Source organism: Leiobunum rupestre, chromosome 3, assembly GCF_980474605.1.
Source record: "Leiobunum rupestre chromosome 3, qqLeiRupe1.1.hap1, whole genome shotgun sequence".
Lineage (NCBI taxonomy): Eukaryota > Metazoa > Arthropoda > Arachnida > Opiliones > Sclerosomatidae > Leiobunum > Leiobunum rupestre.
The window spans coordinates 69134415-69153971 of record NC_143386.1 but is presented as its reverse complement, the minus strand read 5'-3'; the positions used below and the strand labels follow the sequence as shown (position 1 = coordinate 69153971).

The 19557-nt window shown below is 39.4% G+C and overlaps 2 protein-coding genes across 2 annotated transcripts in view; both read right to left on the bottom strand.

The window, feature by feature from the left end:
- The window catches only part of LOC149954468 (ATP-binding cassette sub-family C member 3-like), a 35155-nt gene extending 34490 nt beyond the window's left edge, over nt 1–665 (bottom strand). Inside the window, exon 1 of the mRNA XM_090169080.1 lies at nt 598–665. Coding sequence (XP_090025206.1) covers nt 598–645 — 48 coding nt within the window. The 5' untranslated portion in view covers nt 646–665. The remainder of the gene's footprint in view (nt 1–597) is intronic.
- Nucleotides 666–17590: 16925 nt separating this feature from the next.
- On the bottom strand, nt 17591–19053 carry LOC149954467 (uncharacterized). Its single transcript, XM_090169915.1, has 2 exons — nt 17963–19053; nt 17591–17807 (listed from the first exon to the last, which is right to left on the bottom strand). The coding sequence occupies exons 1-2, from the start codon at nt 19051–19053 to the stop codon at nt 17591–17593; spliced, it is 1308 nt and encodes a 435-aa protein (XP_090026041.1).
- Between the last annotated feature and the right edge of the window lie 504 nt (nt 19054–19557).

The window sequence follows — 19557 nt, the reverse complement described above, 5'->3', positions numbered from 1 at the left end:
TCCATGGCTTAACCCAACATCACCTTTTTCGTTTCTCCTTTTTTTGTTTACTTAACAATAATACCAGCGAAATCGCAGCAACACCTTTTTGTTTTTGTCTAATCGACATAATCAAAGATTTTCAAATAGCTATCGTACAAAAATTAATATTTTTTCGATTCTTCAAGCGAAATACTTTCAGAGAGAGTTGCAGACGACAAAAAGACCAGAAAGAATCTCATTGGTTGATCAAAATATTATAGCCCTCGTGTGGCCAATTTCGGAAATGTGGTGAGCAACTTAACTTGTGTATGTGACCAGTTTTATGTGGTAAGGTGTGAACACAAAAGTGTAACCAATTAGTTGGTGCCATAAACATCACAAAATAGTTGGCTACAATAAAATTGTACAGTGTGAACGCCGCTTTACTCAAGATATCCCAATTGGGCAACCCTATACTGAACCGTTTAACTCTCTTAATCTATTCCATAATATACTAATTGAGTACCACCTGAACTCTTAAAGATCAAAATCGGTTTAAGAGACGAAATAACATACATTATACTCTAATGAGTGATATACGAATAAAATGGTTTTAGGAAAGCTTTCGGAACTTACCCAGAATACCGTTTCGCACAAACCATAGAAACCATTATCTTCCTCCATTGAAGAAACTAGATTCAAATACTTCCAGACATTTGTTAACTGTATTTAACGAGGCAGTTACTGCAATATAAAGAGAAATATTAGAGTAAGGGCTAAGAATGACCTCTTTTCGAGTTATCTTTGTTGATAAATTTAATATGATCGAGTGAGATTTATACGTTTACACATTTACTACCCCAATGTTCCTGTGCCTCCTTATCTTTGCAATTAAATAGGGACTGAAGTATTTTTTTTAGTTATCAATAACCCTGAAGATGCAGTATTATCTCTAATATTTTATAAACGAAAAAGAGAACGTTTAAATGACAAATATTTAAATTTTGGCAGACAGATAGAATGGTTATAGTGTCTTTGATTTCTTATGAAATAACGCCCATGCTCAGGGCCATTTATCCCTAAGGTCATCTTTGCATGAAGGAACAAATAAATTACAGGTAGACAGACGATATAATTTATGTTTACTATATTTATTTCAAAACACCAACGAAACATTTAACCAAATAGTTTTTACTCACGGTAAATCTAAGTAATTCTAAAGCTTCACTGTAGGCCGTACGCGTAGAAGAGAACGGCTAGAGTGTCGTTTATCTTTTCCAATGCCATATAGAGCTTTATGATCGGTAACACTTGCGACATTAAACACGCTTTAACCAATAGCAGAAGTATGTAGTAGTAATACTTCAAGCTATGACAGTTTTAGTATAAGGCAGACATAATGTAAAGGTAACCAATGTGGATTGGTTTTTCCAATGAAGCACTCTTATCGCTTATTGCTGGGAATATTGAGTGGATAGTAAAATTTCCAAATATTAAATAAGTTCGTCAGTAATTAGTCGTAGCGTGACTAACTAGAACGTAGGGAAGTGTTGTGAGAAAATGCCGGTAGCAGAATTTTCTACTAAAATATTTTATTGCTTGTTCTAAAAAACCCACTTTGCCTTCGAGTTCTTATATATAATGTGATAGATATTGTTTTATTGAAATTACGCTATCAAAATTATGCATTGACTAAATTGCCACTAGGGGGATTTGATTAAATTTCAGTCGTTTATTCTTGATACGCTTCTTTTATATTAGCAAAATACTCCATTAAGTATCCGACTAATTGTAAGCAATAAATTTGTATAGTATTAACAGAAAAATTGGGAACAATAATGTTACAATTTTTTTGTTCACACTATACAAGTAATTCGATACATATAACTGGCCCTATAATTTGTAAAGTGTTCAAATGAACATCCGACTAGTTGACGTATATACTCCACACCATCGCCCACTTAATTGCTTACACAGAATTGTCGGTCACTGTAAAATCTTTTGACCAGTTGTTTTATATCCATCTAAATACTAAGTACGCTCTGGAAACAAAAGCCTTAATTTTTTTTAAATTGGAAAATTTACTATAGCAATTTGTCTATAAAAAGAATTTTAGTCTAAAATCGAGAAATAAAATCCAATTTTTAATTGGTTTTGTTTATTAATACCTATAAGTGTGAGGCCTTCCTGAACGTGACCAGATAAAATGTGTCTTTCTCTATAAATAGGGGGAATAACGATGGATGGCTAGGGATATCTTCCTGTTTTTTTCCCGAAACAAATTTTATTTTACTATATCCCAAAGCCAATCTCAGCATATAACTCGAAGCTCACCGCATCATCGCCTCTACTAATTGCGTTCAATTAGAGGAAAAATAAATAATTTAACCTTTTAGAACAAAATTCGGTTTCCTAAATATCAGGAGGAAAACCTCATTTTTCAAAATACATTATCTTTGAAATACCCAAGATCATATTATCTATGGCTTAAAAAGGTTGCCAACGTAATCGGAAAATTTTCTTTAAATAACTAATTATAGTGGGGGGAGTGGTTTTCCTCAAACCGCGGTTAGTAAATTATTAAATTGTTTTTAAAAATCTGGGTATTTTCCTCTGCTGATAGTTTATAAAAACCAAATCGTACCGTTGCCCCTCATGTGATAATTTAATAACTCCGTTTTCTTTTAAAATTAAATAAATTCTCCAAGGGTGATAATATTATTTTCGTTACCGCCGTTTAAATGCGCAATAAGTTCCGAGTGCTTAAATATGTAATTTCTTGCTATAGTTTATTTCTTCATGTAATTATTTTTTAAATTAATTTAAAAATATAAATAGTGCATTGAATATAGTCGTAAAATTTATATATTACTAAGTAAAAACCAACAAGCCTAGGTAGAGATGGGGCTGATTTGGTTTTGATAGGGGGGACGACTTCTGTTTTCAAAATTTTATGTGGGTTTTTGGGAAACCTTTGGCGGGTTTACTCTACAATCAGCGACTTGGGGTGGCGGAGTGGTTAGCACTTTCGCTCGCAGCAAGAGGAACCGGATTCAATCCCTGCTTGTTGCCTGTTTCAAAAAAACGGTTCAAGGTTCCATAGAGGAGATATGTGGTCAATTCTTCAAAATACCTCTATTTTTATTAAACGCTTTTATTGCAAAATGGTGCGTATTATTGTTGTTAAATCCAAAATATTTTAATTTTCATTATTTGTCGTTTTTAACCGAAATTATTTTCGAAACAAAAAGTTAAGGTTATAGAACTTTGAGGGTTTGAGCTTTCGTTTAGTAAAAGCCCATGCAAATTTAGGACTTATAAGTAGGATAGCGAAGTTTTTAGCAACTTCGCCTCGCAGCAAGTGGAACCAGGTTCGAACCCAGCTTGTAGCACTAGGTGAAAACTCGGAACAACTCCTTCTGCGTTGAGTTTGCAAATTCTATCCCCACTGGTTCAAGGGGTTTCCCTCGAGATCTTCGGTTTCCCCTTCCATAAAAACTTGTTGAGGTTAACGGTAATAGTTAGTGTAGGGAGCTGTTGGCTCGAACGCGTGGCATGCAGGGCTTGTCACCACCCTCCTACGCATTATAACCCGGCCACCTGAATTAAAGGCTTCTGCGTGGAGTTTGAGAGTTATCTCCCCACTGGTTTAAGGGGTTTCCCTTTCCATTAAAAACTTAAGGTTAAGGTTAACGGTAATAGTTAGTGTAGGGAGCTGTTGGCTTGCGTGGCTTGCAGGGCTTGACACCACCCTCCTACGCATTGTAACCCGGCCACCTGATTTTAAAAGTCGCTCGATTACTTAGTTCTAAGATGGTGCATCGGGTATTAGCCTAGCTAATTATTATAATTGATTATTAACCGTGACAACTACACGGGATCGATCACTTATAGAACCAATTCTTTACTAATATATTTTATTTTTATAAATCTCCACTTACGGTTCATAAACACATTAATAGCTTAATAAGAGATGGTAACGTAGCCATTAGATAGATAGATATTTATTAACTCTTTGAAATAACAAATACCTTTTAAATCAGGGGGAATTCACATTAAAGAAAACTCGCTAGTACAATGTAATTAAACGATAAAATTCCAACAGAATGAATTTAAATTATAGAAATAAAATAAAAATTTAAAATAAAATATTGAATCCAAGGAAGGCGTCAGTAGAATAGTGATGAAGAGTTATGAAAGAGGTCTTTGTAATGCATCCCAGCGGACCAAAATTATCTTCGGGACCGTAATGTCCTCCCACATTAATAATAATCGGCTGGGCTAATACCCAAGGCACCACCTTAGGCCTAAGTCATCGAGCGACTTTTAAAGCCTTCAATTCAGGTGGCCGGGTTACAATGCGTAGGAAGGTGGTGGAAAGCTGTTCATGCCACGCGATCCAACAGCTCCCTACACTAACTATTATCGTTAACCTCAACAAGTTTTTATTAATTTAAGTTTCCAGTGTCAAAAAACCTAAGAGTTAAGAAACCCACTCATCCGATCGGTCTAACTCATCAGCGTTAGCATAAGTCGCCCGAACAGAGATGAAACTGGAAAGATCAACCAGAATGTGTGCAATCTCATCTGGCAGTGCACCACATAGAGGCCATTTCGGATCATCACCAAAAATTTCGTTAAAGATTGTCGCTGTTGGAAGGGCAGCTGTTCTTGCTTGAAATAGGAGGTGACTCGGTCTATAGTTGGAGTAAAAAGGCTCGATACCCTGGGTTTCCTTATTAGTATATATCTTGAAACCAGGTAGCAAAAACACGTGTTTAACACGACTAATATGATAGTGCGGTACACGTGCGGAGTTCACGTGGGAAAAACGGTGAGCCTGTCACCCTCAAACACGTGTTTTAGCACGATTTGATAACGTTTTTCGCATCTGTGCATACACCGACCGTTCACGTGTCTATTCATCAATCGCTACATGTGTAAATACGTACCATGCACGTGTTTAAAATCGAACCATGCACGTGCTTACACACCCATTTTTACGTGTTACACACGAATCGTTCACGTGATCATATACTGTTATTTACGTTTAGGGCACCATGCAATAAACGTGTTCGAACACATAATTTGTTACTGTATAACACCTTTAATTGTACGTGTTCAAACACCGTAGTAACATCAAACGAACATCGAACTTCCATTCTTTAACCCTAGTAATTCTCCTACATTCATAAATGAAAATATTGCATTGTTGTTAATTAAAAACACCCACAACTTTTTCATTTTAAATTTTTTTAACATACCCGCCTAAAATTAAATATGATTAATAAATTTCATGTCCAATATTTTTTATAAACTTTCGAATAAAACAATATTTTTTAATGAAATGAGCTTTTCAATAAAAAAGCAAAATTAACAAAAGTCGAAATTATAAGGTCAGAGTTTCCAAAAGTAGACCGGTTCCACCCTTTTGGGGTTCATCAGTGCTGTGAGAGTAACTCTGACTATCCTTGGAAATCTGCCGATATCAGTATAACTAATAAACAATCAGAGTGAGCAGTCCATTGCAACTTATAGTGAAATTCTTCACCAATGATTGCATGGCGGTTACTATTCAGCAGACATCTTTTACGCTCGGGCTTCCGTTGAATTCCAACGTTAAGATATTTATATCAAAGGATAAAAATTTTGGGCCAGAGATTCCAACAGTATAGACAAGAACAAGACGTACGACGTTTTACATATCTGGTTTTGTTCGGCAACTTATTGTAAAAGAAAATTCAAAATACTTTGTCTTCTTGGGAAAAGTAAGTTTTCTTTTCCACGAAATGTATCTAAGTTTAATTTTACCAATATTATAATTTCTAGGTTAAAAATCTAAATTTTTTTATGTAACACAACTTTGGATTTCATCCGATAAACAGAGTACAATGTATCAGGACATTGTACCTGTGTTGCGGGCCCGGGTGAAGTATGCTCTCATGTTAGAGCCATTCTTTTTTTATTGAATACGTTTTCAGACAACGAGAAGGTGGTCAGAATTGCTCTGCCAGTGGAAAGCACCCAGTGACCGAGAGGTGAAATATGCCAGAATTTGAGGGATAGATCTTTCTTCCTCGAAAAGGAAATGTCTCGCTTCAGAAAATAGGCAAACACCAAAAGCAGATAAGAAAAACCGAAAAAAACCAGTTCCATTCGCAGCTGAGAAAGGAGAGATCTACGCTCAGCTTAATTATTTTAATCCGAAACCAGCTGTACTTGATTCCATTACAACATACTCTAGTCATATTATTCCAAAGCATTTTCTGACTAACTGTCTTAAAGCTCTGTTCTCAGAAGGCATTATCAAACTTAACTATAATGATTTTGTAGCACTAAGTCTTTACACAAATGCCAATCCAAACTTTGGTTTGAATTTCGAGCTGCTAGGATCACTGCGTCAAAATTTAAAAGTGCGTGCTATACAAAATCAGCTATTTGTAGTCCAAGCCTTTTAAAATCTATTTGTTACTCTGAAAAGTGCAAATTCAAAAATAAAAGCTACGGAATATGGATGTAGTCACGAAAATGTTGCTTTAAAATCCTACCAGAAAAAAATTAATGTAACAACATAAGACATGCAACCTGACAATAAATAGTGTAGGTTTAATAATAAACCTGAATTACCCGCACAGGGATGTTTCTCCAAATGCCCAAGCGACCTGCGAATGCGATGGAAAATGGTGCGTCGAAATTAAATGCCTTTTTGCATTAAAGGAAAATCTGTCGCAGACCTTTCATAAATAAAATACCTAGTCAAAACAGGCAATGAATTGGTCCTACCAATGTGAAGCAACCTACAGCTGGTGATGAGCCTAGCACCTCGTGCCAGAATCTAAAAACATTGTGCATTTGTAATGGGAAATTTTCTGAGGATAAGAAAATTATATTTTGTGAAGCTCCAGACTGCGTTATTGTGTGGTATAACACAAGATGCTTAAAGCTTAAGATAATTCCGTGAGTATCCTGGATTTGTGCACTCTGTCATACAAAGTAAAGGAATATTAAAAAGTTACTATTTTATTAGAAAATTAAATGTATAAAACGTAAAAAAATACAAAATGTAAACAATTTTAAGTCTTATTTTAATATTAAAGTGCCAAATTTCATGTGAACCTATTAGTCTATTCGTTAATAATCGATGGGCACACATTAAATACTGCACAACAAACATGAGCTATTTTACAATAATAGCGAATACTATCATAGAAATTATTTACCATTTCTAATGGAACTGGCCCTTCGAGGATCGTTAAACTTGTTATTTTACGGGTGTCCTCAATTTGATACAGCGATAGTTGTTTTTTTGACCTTTATGAATGCTGGTAATTTCACTTCGGTACAATGAAACCCAACAGAATCTGCTATATTAAATCCTCTTTCTGCTAATATCTATCCCCAGGCAATTGTTTATCTAACAACCCACAATTCTCCGAATTATGATTATTATTATTTTTAATATCATATCTATCTTCGTTAAATCTTTTATAGAAATTACGTTTACATTGGTTTATGTAACTTTTACCGCAAGAACATTCAAGTTCATAGATGCCAAATCTATCCAACAACGGGGTTTTATCCTTAAGGGGGTTTAAATAATTTTCAATTTTATTAGGGGGTTTAAAAACAGGTTTAAAGTTATTATTACTAAAGATGTTACCTAGTGAATGGCTAATATCATTAGAGAATGGTAAAACAACAATATGGGGTTTTTTATTTTTTATTGATTCAAGTTGGGTATTACGATTAATTTTATCCCGGTGAATAATTCTACTAAAGCCTCTATTTAGGTAGGACACAGGGAGCTTCCTGTCTTCAGCTATTACTTTAATCATATTCGTTACTAAAGCTAAGGTATTTGCATCAGATCAAATATTGACTGCTCGCGTTAAGAAAGTATAGAAAGCTGAAATAATATTGAATAACTTGAAATTATTAAAAAACAAAATGCAAATAACTGTCTTAATCGAGATAATGGTCCGGGATGTTTTTTTAAGCTGAACTTTGGTTTGCTGATTACTGTTGTGACGCCCACTTGACACGTGACTAGCTGTGCATTTTTATAATTTTTAATTTTATATTAAAAAGTTTTTACTGTGTAATTAAAGTAGTTTGACTTCGTTTTTATTAATATAATATAAATATTGAGATTTATAAAAAAAATACTTACAATTTAGTTTTATTCTTCAAACGCTGTCCTACGAAGCCACTACCTTTCGGCAAATGCACTACCAGCCGTAGCCTAGAGATACAATCACCATGGCATATATTATAGACCAGGCCTGTACATCCTAGAGGGAATTTACGGCGAATTGAAAAGACTTAACATTGTATTTTTATTCCGAGCATGCATCAGCCCTGATTTATTACGTAGGTAGTGAGTAGACTACATAAAAGTCAAAACCAGATGCGAGAGTGGCGGCGATAGCGGAACCACCACCAACGGAATAGTTGCAATGAATTTGGCGGGACAGACACCTCTAATGATATAAGTGTATAGAATTTCAAAGGTGTTCAGAGAGATGGCAGTATGAGGGAGACGATAAGCCTCGAGGCGGAAATCGGCGGTTAGTCATTGATTGGATGATGGAGGTCATCTGGCACCTGACGAAGAGTGCCAGGTGGTGATGGGTAGCAGCCATATGTGGTGAGGCTGCAACAGTGGATGCGAGACAGAAATATTTGTGTTGAGCGTGGGAGGTAAGTGGAAAGACACAGTCAACGGGGAAGTCCTGCCCTGGGATTGTTGAGCATCTGAGGACTGACGCTACAGCTGATGGTGCAAAGCCCAAACGTGATTTGCGTAATGGTGATGAAGTGAGTGAGGCGATGTTCAGATGGGTGTTGAGGAGCAGTCGCGTGTTTAGCGAGGGCATCTGCCTTATCATTACCCAGGATTCCGCTATGAGCGGGACACCAGAGAAGGTCAATAAGAATGTCATGTTATAATGTTCGTGCAAAGCGTTAGTATCGTGACGACTAATGGCTCAGAGTTGCGAGTCTCCAGAACCATCAAGTTGGTGAGAGTCCGTGCATAAAAAGAACGTGGCCATTAGCAGAGTCCGTGCATAAGAGAACATGGCCATTAGGAAAGTCCGTGCATAAGATAATGTGGTCATAAGGGAAGTCCGTGCATAAGCGAACGTGGCCATTAGGAAAGTCCGAGGCCAGTCCGAGGCCAGTCAGAGGCCAGTCCGAAGCAAGGTCGAGGCCAGTCCGAGGCAAGGTCGAGTGCTTGAGTATGGCGCTGATTTCACTACGGGAGATGTCGTGGCCCCCACTCAGTGTGATCGAGTTGTCCAGGTTAAGGTTAGCTAGTCGTATTCCGAGGCGAAGAGGTTGGTTGCGTCCGTAAAGAGTACCAGGGAGGAAGGACGGGCGAGCGTGGAAAATTTCTGGAAGAAGTATTGAGTAAGTTCAGTAGTGAACAGCGAGGACTCGGCCCACCGGACAAACCACGTCCAAATCTTGACGGAGGAGCTGTTCAATGGCAGTAGTGGCGAGTCGCTGAGATGTTATAAGATAGCGTCCGGAAGCAGGGGCTGAAGCCAATCGACCAGGCAAAGAGAGTAGGTGTGAAGGCAAGATTGGAGAGGATGCTTCCACCTTGGGGGAAGAATCCGGGAAGGAGGATCGTGCATGGTAGCCAGAAACAGAGGAGCGTGCTTTAAGAGGTTCATACGAGACTTACATCTTGACACGATAGAGTAGATATGGAAATGTCATTTTAGTTTGGCAGTGTTCTAGGTCATGGACCATTGTTCGATAAAGTATCCCACCAAATTAAGGCTGTCTTGGAGCGATCTCGCAGAAGCCCCAAACGTAAAAGCCTCAATTCACAAGGCCAGGTCATCCGCTTTCAGTCCTTGATCAATTTCGCGCGGGAGATCTAGGCCGACATCATTGGTTGCCAGTAAGAAGAATGTGGTGTTAAGGGACCCCCCTTTTTGACCGAGTGAGAGGCGGACAAAAAGTTATCCTGTTGAACCCTGAGGTTACGATCGGAAAGGAAGTTCCACAGCCAAAGGTACATAAACCAGACAATCCGATCTGGGCAAGCAATAAATATAATTTTGGGGACTCCATGGAAGATTGTAAAAGGCAATTTAAAGCTTTGAAAACAAGTTTGTTAATGAGATGATAGCAAAGCGCGCTTATTTAAAATAAGCTTTTATTTTGTGCTCTTTTGACATTCTGAATTTAATTACGCATTTCCACCAGAAGATGGAGAACGATTCGTTTTTACTGAGTCAGTTATCGTAATTTACCCCAACTGAGATGAACAGAGCCTGTGGTCAACTGAGAAATTCAGCGGGTAATGATTTATAGCTTTGCCCAAATTGTACTCTAATTTTCTTTTTCTACGGCTGCAACTGTCAAGAAAGACTACTTGAGGTTAGTGGGTGACTATCGCCGATTTTGTTTACACTCGAGTTTTTGTAAACTTTATTACACTTTAAATATTCACAAAGGAAAAACTTCGACACGCATTATAGTTTCGCAGAGTCGGATTTCTTATTTACGAAATATTTCGTTAGTTATATTGGAATTTTATTTTGTATAGGGCTTTCTGGAATTTTTTGGTGGTCATGTCAAGCATCACAACAGAACTTTGATAAAATGATAAATCCCAAATGAGACTGCTTACCATTTTTTTGAACAGTAAATAAACCATTAGTGCGCCAATAAAGAGTACGTCACGCTCTGGAGAGAGAACCCCACCAAACCCCAGGTAGCGACGAAAAAACCTTCCCGAGCCACACTCGAATTCATGATATTTACTGTGATGAAAGAGGCATTTCGACCAGTCTCAAACGACTGCCATCACAACCAACACATATAGAATCACGGCTGGTCAAACAGGAGGTGCATCTTGTAACTAGGCAGTGCGAGTACTCGATCATCATCGAGTACCCGTCATATTTTTAGGTCGAGTACCAGAACTCGTAACTCGATTAAGCAAAATGCTATACTCGTCCATTATCGAGCATCGAAATTTTTCATATTCTGGTACTCGAATACTCGGATAAGCGGCCTTGATGAATTCGTCGTGTTATTATTTTTCCGATAATGTTCGGGTACTCTTTTATTCGCCGAGTATTTTACAAAATTTTGTGTTTCCACCGCAATAATTTCAACGCTATGTTCTTACATTACTATATGGCTTTTCTTCTCCTTGAGTTCGGATGGCGCCGATAGGCTTAGGTTACTTAGGTATCAATTTAGTAGTTTAAAGGTTCAATACAGTTAATCAGTCAACTTATTTAGGAATTTTTAAGTTTGAAATCATTAATTCGTTATCAATTATCATATATCAAGTTTAATACAATTATACATAATCGAAAATACCATTATGAATAATTACCCAAAAAACTCAATCGAGTGCCCGAACGTTTTTCTTAACTACTCAACTACTCGAATAAAGTATTTTTTGACCTAATCGAATATTCGATTACCCGACTCGACAAAAATATTAACCGACTCGATACTCGACGAAAAATTTTCTGATACTTGTTACCCGACTCGATTGCCTAAAACCACTACTCGCACAGCCCTTCTTGTAAGGTGCTATCGAATTATTACGAAAAATTGACTGTCTATCCCCCCTCTTATCTTTATTAAACTGTGAACTATTTTGGTATAAGTATATAAATATTAAAAGTAAATAATTATAATAATTAACGATGATAAATTCCGGCCACGGGAAATTTCAAATGTATTCTTCATTTACCTTTAGCAGTGTTGTCATGCGGCAGCGCAATTAGAATGGATCCTTTACTTATCAACGATAAAATATATAGGAAAAAGCTCAGCTGTGCCGAGTAAAGAAGATGATATATAGGTAGACCTGAGACATTCGTTGCGGCCCAGAAGGGACAAGTGGATAATAAATAGTTTTAAATGTAAATTAATTCCGGGTACTTGTGCTGGGGTCATCATCGAAAATTGCACCTGAAGCCGGAAATAACTCGGAAGGGTTATCAGTGGGATGGAAGGGGTGGAGGTGGAAAATTCGTACACTCAAAGCTACGCCAAGAAAGAGGGTTTTGTGAATACATCTACAAATTATTTTTTAATGAACACGTTCAATCGTAAAGGATGCTCTAGTGATGTTGCAATTTTCGGTATAAAACGACGTGTTAATTTGGAAATGTACTTACTTCGACCCCGGACTTCAGGTACTGACAATTTTCGATGATGACCCCAGCACAAGTACCCGTCAAGCTGGATGACAGCTCGGTGTAAATCACGTGATGGTCTGGCAAATTCTTCATGGTCATCGTTATCACCCTTACCACTTACAGAAAGTTCAAGCCTTGAGCGAAGCCGAATATCCACACCGCCGCAACTTCTGTCAGTGGATTGTGGACAGAGTGAAAGAAGATCCGCAGTTTCCAAGTGTCATCTTAGCATTCGATGAGGCCTTTTTCTCGCGAGATGGTATTCTCAACTTACACAATACCCATCAGTGGAGCCAAAACCACCCTCACGGAACTGTGGTAGCAGCTCACCAAGAAAAATTCAGCCCAAACGTCTGGTGTGGCATTGTTGAAGACAACTTAGTGGGACCCTATTTCCTTCCGCCAAGATTGAATGGAGAGTCGTACCTGGAATTTCTGCAACGAGCCCTACCAGAGCTTCTGGAAGTTGTATCTTATTAATTGTTAATTCATAAAATTTTAAACACTGACGAAATAAATTAATTCCACCAACCGACCGAAGAGACCATTGAAATTCGCATTACACGCAAGGAATCGATACTTAATTTACAAAATTTTGCTGCTCTACAGCCTTGAACCGCCAAGATCAGCAAACGATCCAGAGTAACCCCGCCTATGTTATGAGCAGCCAAACCGGTAGGAGCTGCCAATCCAACATCCTCAAGTGGGTCCTCAAAGTGGCTACATAGAACTACTCTGAGAGTTTTTCTCAAGAAACTCTTTTCAGCCTCCGAATCCGTTGACAAATACGAATAAATCTTTTTTTAGGGGGGATTTGAGCCGCAGAAACGTTTTGCAATATTCTCCAGTCCTTTGATTTGGAAACAAAGGTATAAGTTGATTAACAAGGCTTTCGGAAATTAGTATATTATCATCCTTCGGGCATGAAGTTTAAATAGAATATTAGCAGGTCACACAGTTTGCTAAACCAAAATCTTGCTGAAAGTGTTAATTCTATTCCACCAATTACGAATACAACAAAAACAGAAAATTCCAGCACCATATTTCAGACAGTAGGTGCCTCTGTGTTGAACTAAACCACAATTGCTATTAGACATACTTATAACTATGTTATTTATAGTAAAAGAAAAAAAGTACTTAAAAACTCAATCACACAGCCCTTTCAATAAACTCACTTTAATTGTCCCTCCTTTTTTGGCTTGCGTTCTACCTAGATTGCTTTTATAATCCAATACTGCTATAATATTTCTTACAATATAGCCTTTCCACCTATGAAGAAACAAATTAAAAAGATAAGTGAAATGGGATTATGGATGCAACAGCCGAATAAAGGAGGTCAACGTCTTGCGGTGGAACTGTTTCATTTATGCGGAGGGCAAGTGTAACGCAAAATGAGTAAAGCTATTTTTCAAGCTGCCATCAAAGTGCAACCAAGAAATACGTATCGGAAATTTAATCTCTTCGGAGCGTATTTCAGCATCAAGCTATAGAAAGATTCCAATGGCCCTGTGTGCCTATTATAACACGTTAATTAAACCATAAATTTATTATTTTAATTTTAAAATTACAATACCTAAATTTGACGTAATCATCCAAGTCTTTAACGAAATTCTTATCACGCACAATTGAGTCGAGTTTCTCAAATGCTACAGACTCGTTTAACAACCAGGGCTTATCACGTTCATCATTGGAGAGATCCTCGTGAAAACAATTGCCAGTGGGCCATTCATGTTCATTTTGAACGTGGTTCAATAGAGAAAGCCACAAAGACTGAAATTAAAATGTAAGAAGTAAAAAACTAATTATGGTTGAAGCATTCAGCTGATTACTCGTAATAGATATTCATCACCACCACAATTTTCTGTGCACCACCAAAAATTATTTATAACATCATCAATCCAGAATGTTAAGTCAGTGCAGTGCTTTTCTTATGAAATCTGAAATTAAGAAAATAAACAAATGTACTCAAGCACTTCTTCAATTTAGTATTTTCTCTCCATTGTCACCTTTAAAAGTTTTTTTACGGATATTTTTTGTCACGTGCCATAAATCATGCGAATGCTTGATATGGGGAAACTTTTTCTGAAGCACTATTATTTAATTTTAATTATAATAGATTTTCACGAAAATAGTAACTTATAATCTTACACTCATTATAGACTTGATTAGTCCATCTGTTACAACCTCAGCTGCAGTACAGTGTTCCTCTAGTTTTGCAATGAGTCGCTTGAACGAGAACTGTCACCACCCTAAAATTGGTTAAAAACCATTTAAATGGATAGAGGACGTCCGAAAATGGTTATTCAAAATATTTCATGTTAATATTTCCAGTATTTGATTTATTATTAGCAACCAAATTTCGAGTTTTATCCCCCCGACTCGAGAATCTCAGAACCGCTTGGTTGAACCTACCTGCAGCGCCATCTTGTGAAAGAAATATTTTTTCCCCGGTTTTATCGTTTTTCGGTCGGAACTGCCGTCTTCTACGACATTCTCCTTGGCTTTTTAACCTTATTATATTGGTAGATTGTAGTTAATTGTGTTTTTAATATGCCTTACTATTGGAGTTTTAAATCCAATGTTAATCAGCAGAGCTACCCTACACTAACTAATGAAACTAGTAAGAAATCATAACGTAGTAATTTAAAAAAAACAAACGTTTATTAAGAATGAGTACTTTACAAGATGAACGACATATTAGGAGTTACGATAATAATAAACGCTGTAAGCGAATATATAATAATAATAATAATAATAATAATCAGCTAGGCTAATACCCAAGGCACCACCCTAGGCCTAAGTCATCAAGCGACTTTTGAAGCCTTTTAATTCAGGTGGCCGGGTTACACTGCGTAGGAGGGTGGTGGCAAGCCCTGCATGCCACGTGATCGAGCCAACAGCTCCCTACACTAACTATTACCGTTAACCTCAACAAGTTTTTATATATACACATAAGGTTAAAAAATAGTAAGATAAGATTAGTGATTAAAAATATATCTTATTTACAATAAACATTTTTTAACCTATTAAAAAAAACTAAACGAGAAAAGCCGATAACGCTTTTTATATTCAACACTCGCCCTCGTTGACGACTTTCTCGTACTGTCGTAAACTGAGATTCTGACGGTGGCGGGTGAAGACTTCTTTAGGTAGTGGCTTAGTGAAAATGTCGGCCAGCTGTTCTTCACTCGGGACATACATAACGTCGATGACGCCCTCTTCGACCAGTTCACGAATGTAGTACTGACGAATACTGATATGTTTCGTTCGGCGATGGAACTCAGGATTTCTGATGAGTTTAATGGCCCCTGCATTGTCGACTCGGAGTACGGGTACATCATCGTTTACGTTGAGACCCAGGAAAGACTTGATTCGTTCAATCCAGACGACATCTTTCGCCGCTTCAGTGGCAGCTACCAGTTCAGCCTCTGTGGTTGATAGGGCAGTGGATTGTTGCTTTCTACTCGCCCATGTGACTGGAGTGGTACCAATTAAGCATACGATTCCAGATGTTGAACGTCTCGTTTTTTCACAGCCGGCGTAGTCAGAGTCGCTGTAAGGATTTGTTGTCATAGAATCGCCTGCCTTTAATAGGAGACCAAGTGTAGAGGTCCCTCTAAGATATCGAAAGATCCTTTTCACCCAGTTCCAGTCGGCGACTGTGGGGTTGTCCATAGCTTGTGACGCTCGATTAACAGCGTACTCTATATCAGGTCGTGTTCCTGTGGCTGCGAATCTGAGACTTCCGATGGCTGAGGCATATACGGTCGTTGACTCGAAAAACTCTCTGCTCTGATCGGTAGTGTCTGGACTGCTGGTGGGAGTTTTTACTGGTTTGCAGTTCTGCATGTTAAACCTCTCCAGGATTTTTTCGACATAGGCGCTCTGGTGTAGAAATATAGACCCGTCTTTCAACGTATCAATTTTCAGCCCAAGATAGGTTGACGCTCTTCCTGTGATGATTTCAAATTCATCACTGAAGTTGGAAAGGAACTCGTCTACAGCTTCGGTATTATTTCCAGCAATAAGACCATCATCGACGTAGAGGACGAGAACCAAGAAAATGGCGTTGGTGGACAGCATGTACAGGCATCGGTCTCCATCAGCGTTTTTGAAACCATGGTCACGTAGGACTTGTCGACTCGTTCATTCCAACACCGTGGGGATTGCTTGAGACCATAACGACTTTTCCGTAACTTCCAGACTTGTCCGCTTCCATCGTTGAAACCTTCGGGTTCACGTAGGTATATTTCTTCAGATAGCTTGCCATGCAGAAAAGCCGTCTTCACGTCGAATTACTGTAGATGAAGTTTTTTCTGGGCGACTAGGCTGAAGAATATTCGTAGAGTCTCGAATCGAGCGACCGGAGCGAAAGTCTCATCGTAATCGACACCCTCTCGTTGCGTAAAGCCTTTAGCTACGAGTCTAGCTTTGTACTTGATAACTGTACCATCTTCATCATGCTTCGTACGAAAAATCCAACGGTTTCCAATGATTTTTCGACCAAGTGGAGGATCGACCCTTTCGTAGACGTTGTGTTTCTTCATTGCTGTAAGCTCGTCTGCCATTGCCTCCTGCCATTCTGCGGACTCGTTACTGGAACGTGCTTCGCTGGCAGTCTGTGGTAATGTGTCGCAGATCAGGAAGGCTTTATTTGTTGGATGACAGGTATGACACGACTGAACTTTCTTGAGAGTTGAGCGATCTCTGAGTACCGGACCACTCTTCTCAGAGCGGTTGTCTGACATTTCGTCAGAGATTGTTGCCTCATTGTGTCCGGTAGCCACGTCTTCCGACGCTTCGACGGATTTGGATGTCTCGTCGTTTGAGTAGTCGGCAGCTCTGGATGGCATGCCCGATGGTACATTAGTGGCTCTGGTTGGTCCGTCTTTTGATGAGTTGGTGGCTCTGGTAGGCCAGTTTCCGCAAACGAAATCGTCGGTCAATTGCTCGCCCTGGCTGGAGGACTCCCCAGAGACAGGAATCCAGGAATCAGGAACGCACGTCTCGGGATTGAATTTGACATCTCGAGATCTTAGTACGTCGTCCAGCTCTGGAACATAAACTCGATATCCGTCTGCATTGTCTTCATAGCCAACCAGGAAACCTTTATACGCCTTCCGAGACAGCTTCTTTCGCTTCTCTTTTGGTATGTGGACAAAGCATTCAGTGCCAAAGACACGCAGATGCTGGATCGATGGGTTTGTCTTCCCTGTCCACAATTCAAACGGCGTCTTCCCAGCAATGCATGTTGGTGCTGTTCGGTTCAGGACATAGACGGCTGTGTTCACCGCTTCAGCCCAGAGTTTCGGTGGCAAGCCCGATCTGGAATGCAACATGGCCCTTACAGACTCCATGATCGTACGATTTTCTCGTTCAGCGACCCCGTTCTGTTCAGGCGTGTATGGCATGGACTTGTGGTGATGTAACCCTTCTTGAGACGTCCATTAACGGAACTCTTCGTTGACATATTCAGTTCCACTATCCGTGACCAGCTCTTGTACTGTGTGATCGCGGGTTCGGCAAGGAAATCTTTGAAACAATTGACGACTTCGGATTTCTTCGTTAGGAAATATACGGCTCGAACACTGGAATACTCGTCTTTGAATAGGAGGTAGTATTTCTTCCCTTTCATGGACGGTGTTGGTGATGGTCCCCAGAGATCTGAATGGATCCTTTCACCTGGTTTCGTAGCCTTCTCCAAACGAGTGCCGAAACTGTGCCTAGTCATCTTGCCGTAGATGCACCCTTGACAGAGCTTGTCAGACGTCTGATTTAGAACTTCGTATCCGAGTCTCCGTAACGTCGCTGCTACATGCCGTTTATCCTGATGACCCATGCGTTCATGCCAGACTTGGAGATCTGCTTTCCGGTCATTTCTCGGATCTGCTGCGATGTGAGCGGAGCATGATGGCTGCATGACTTTAATATCCAGACGATACAGACTCTCGACCTTGCCAGGTACACAAAGGTTCCTTTTGCCTCCGACAACTTCATAGAGACCGCAAGAACTTGCTGTGACTTTGAACTCCAGATTCTTGTTTCTCTTCATGGCGCTTTTTAATGAGAAAACGTTGCAGGCGAAATCGGGAATGTGCCAGACATTGTGGACGACATCTTGATATAGTTTCTTTCCGATGCGGAACTGAAACTTGATGTCTCCTTCACCATCCGCTGTCATCTGCATTTTGTTTCTGATCTGAAGAGTTGCTGGTGTAGCAAACCTTCGGAAATGCAGGAACTCCGTGGCGTCGTTCGTAATATGCTGTGTAGCACCCGAATCAAAGTACCAGGCTTCTTCAGATGATGAACGTGCCACGAGACCGTCAGCAGCAATCAGACCCCCAATGCTTGCGTGGTTGCTGTCGTCATTACACGTCTTTCTAGAGGCTCGTTTCTGTCCCCGACAGTCTTCAGCCATGTGACCAAGCTTCCGGCAATTAGTACATTTTTGCTTACGTCTTACGGTTTTCTTCTCATTTGAGGTGCCAGAGTAACTTCCGTTACTGCGTTTTACCATAAGACCAGAGGAATCTCCAAACGCGTCGCCCTCTCGAGTTGCACGGCCGATTAACAGACGTTCTAATTCTGCGACAGTCTGTTTCTCTGTAGGCATCGTATCCCAAAGCATACCAAATTCACGGTATTCGTCCTGCGGTAGGGACTCGAAAATACATGCAATAAGGATGCAATCGTCGAACGTTACGTCCTTTTCTGTCTTTGCCGTTGACAAGATATCTGTCCAGAGAGAACACATCTGGGCAATGTGGGTGGCCATGTCGACGTCCGGTGACTTCGTAGTTCGCATGAGCTGCGCCAGAAGCTTTCGAAGACGATTTGAAGACTTCTGCTCGAAGATTTCGAGCAGCTTGTCCCACATTTCCTTTGGTGTCTCGCAATTGGTAATCATGTTTTGGACCTTCTTGGATAAGGTTGACCAGAGGATACCACGGACCGTGCTGAACGCCACTCAGTACTTCTTCTTGTTTGAAGTGTATTCAGACTTCTCTGCTGCTGTTGCTCCAGGTACCGGTTCCGTAGGTTCAATCCATTCGCCAGTAAGAATCTCGTATACGTCTCGAACGGTGAGGATGTCGACTATTTGTCTTTTCCAACTCCTCCAATTCTCTGGACCTGAAAGTTTTTCGACGTCTTGACGAAAAAGACTATCCATGGTTACTAACGGGAACTGCTGACAGGATACGGATTATGGTGATGGTAACTGAAACCGGGATACAGCAGACTAGATCATCAGCATAGTAGTGGCGCAGTGGGAGCGTGCTGGGCCCATAACCTATTGGAGTTTTAAATCCAATGTTAATCAGCAAAGCTACACTACACTAACTAACTAATGAAACTAGTGAGAAATCATAACGTAGTGATTTAAAAAAAACAAACGTTTATTAAGAATGAA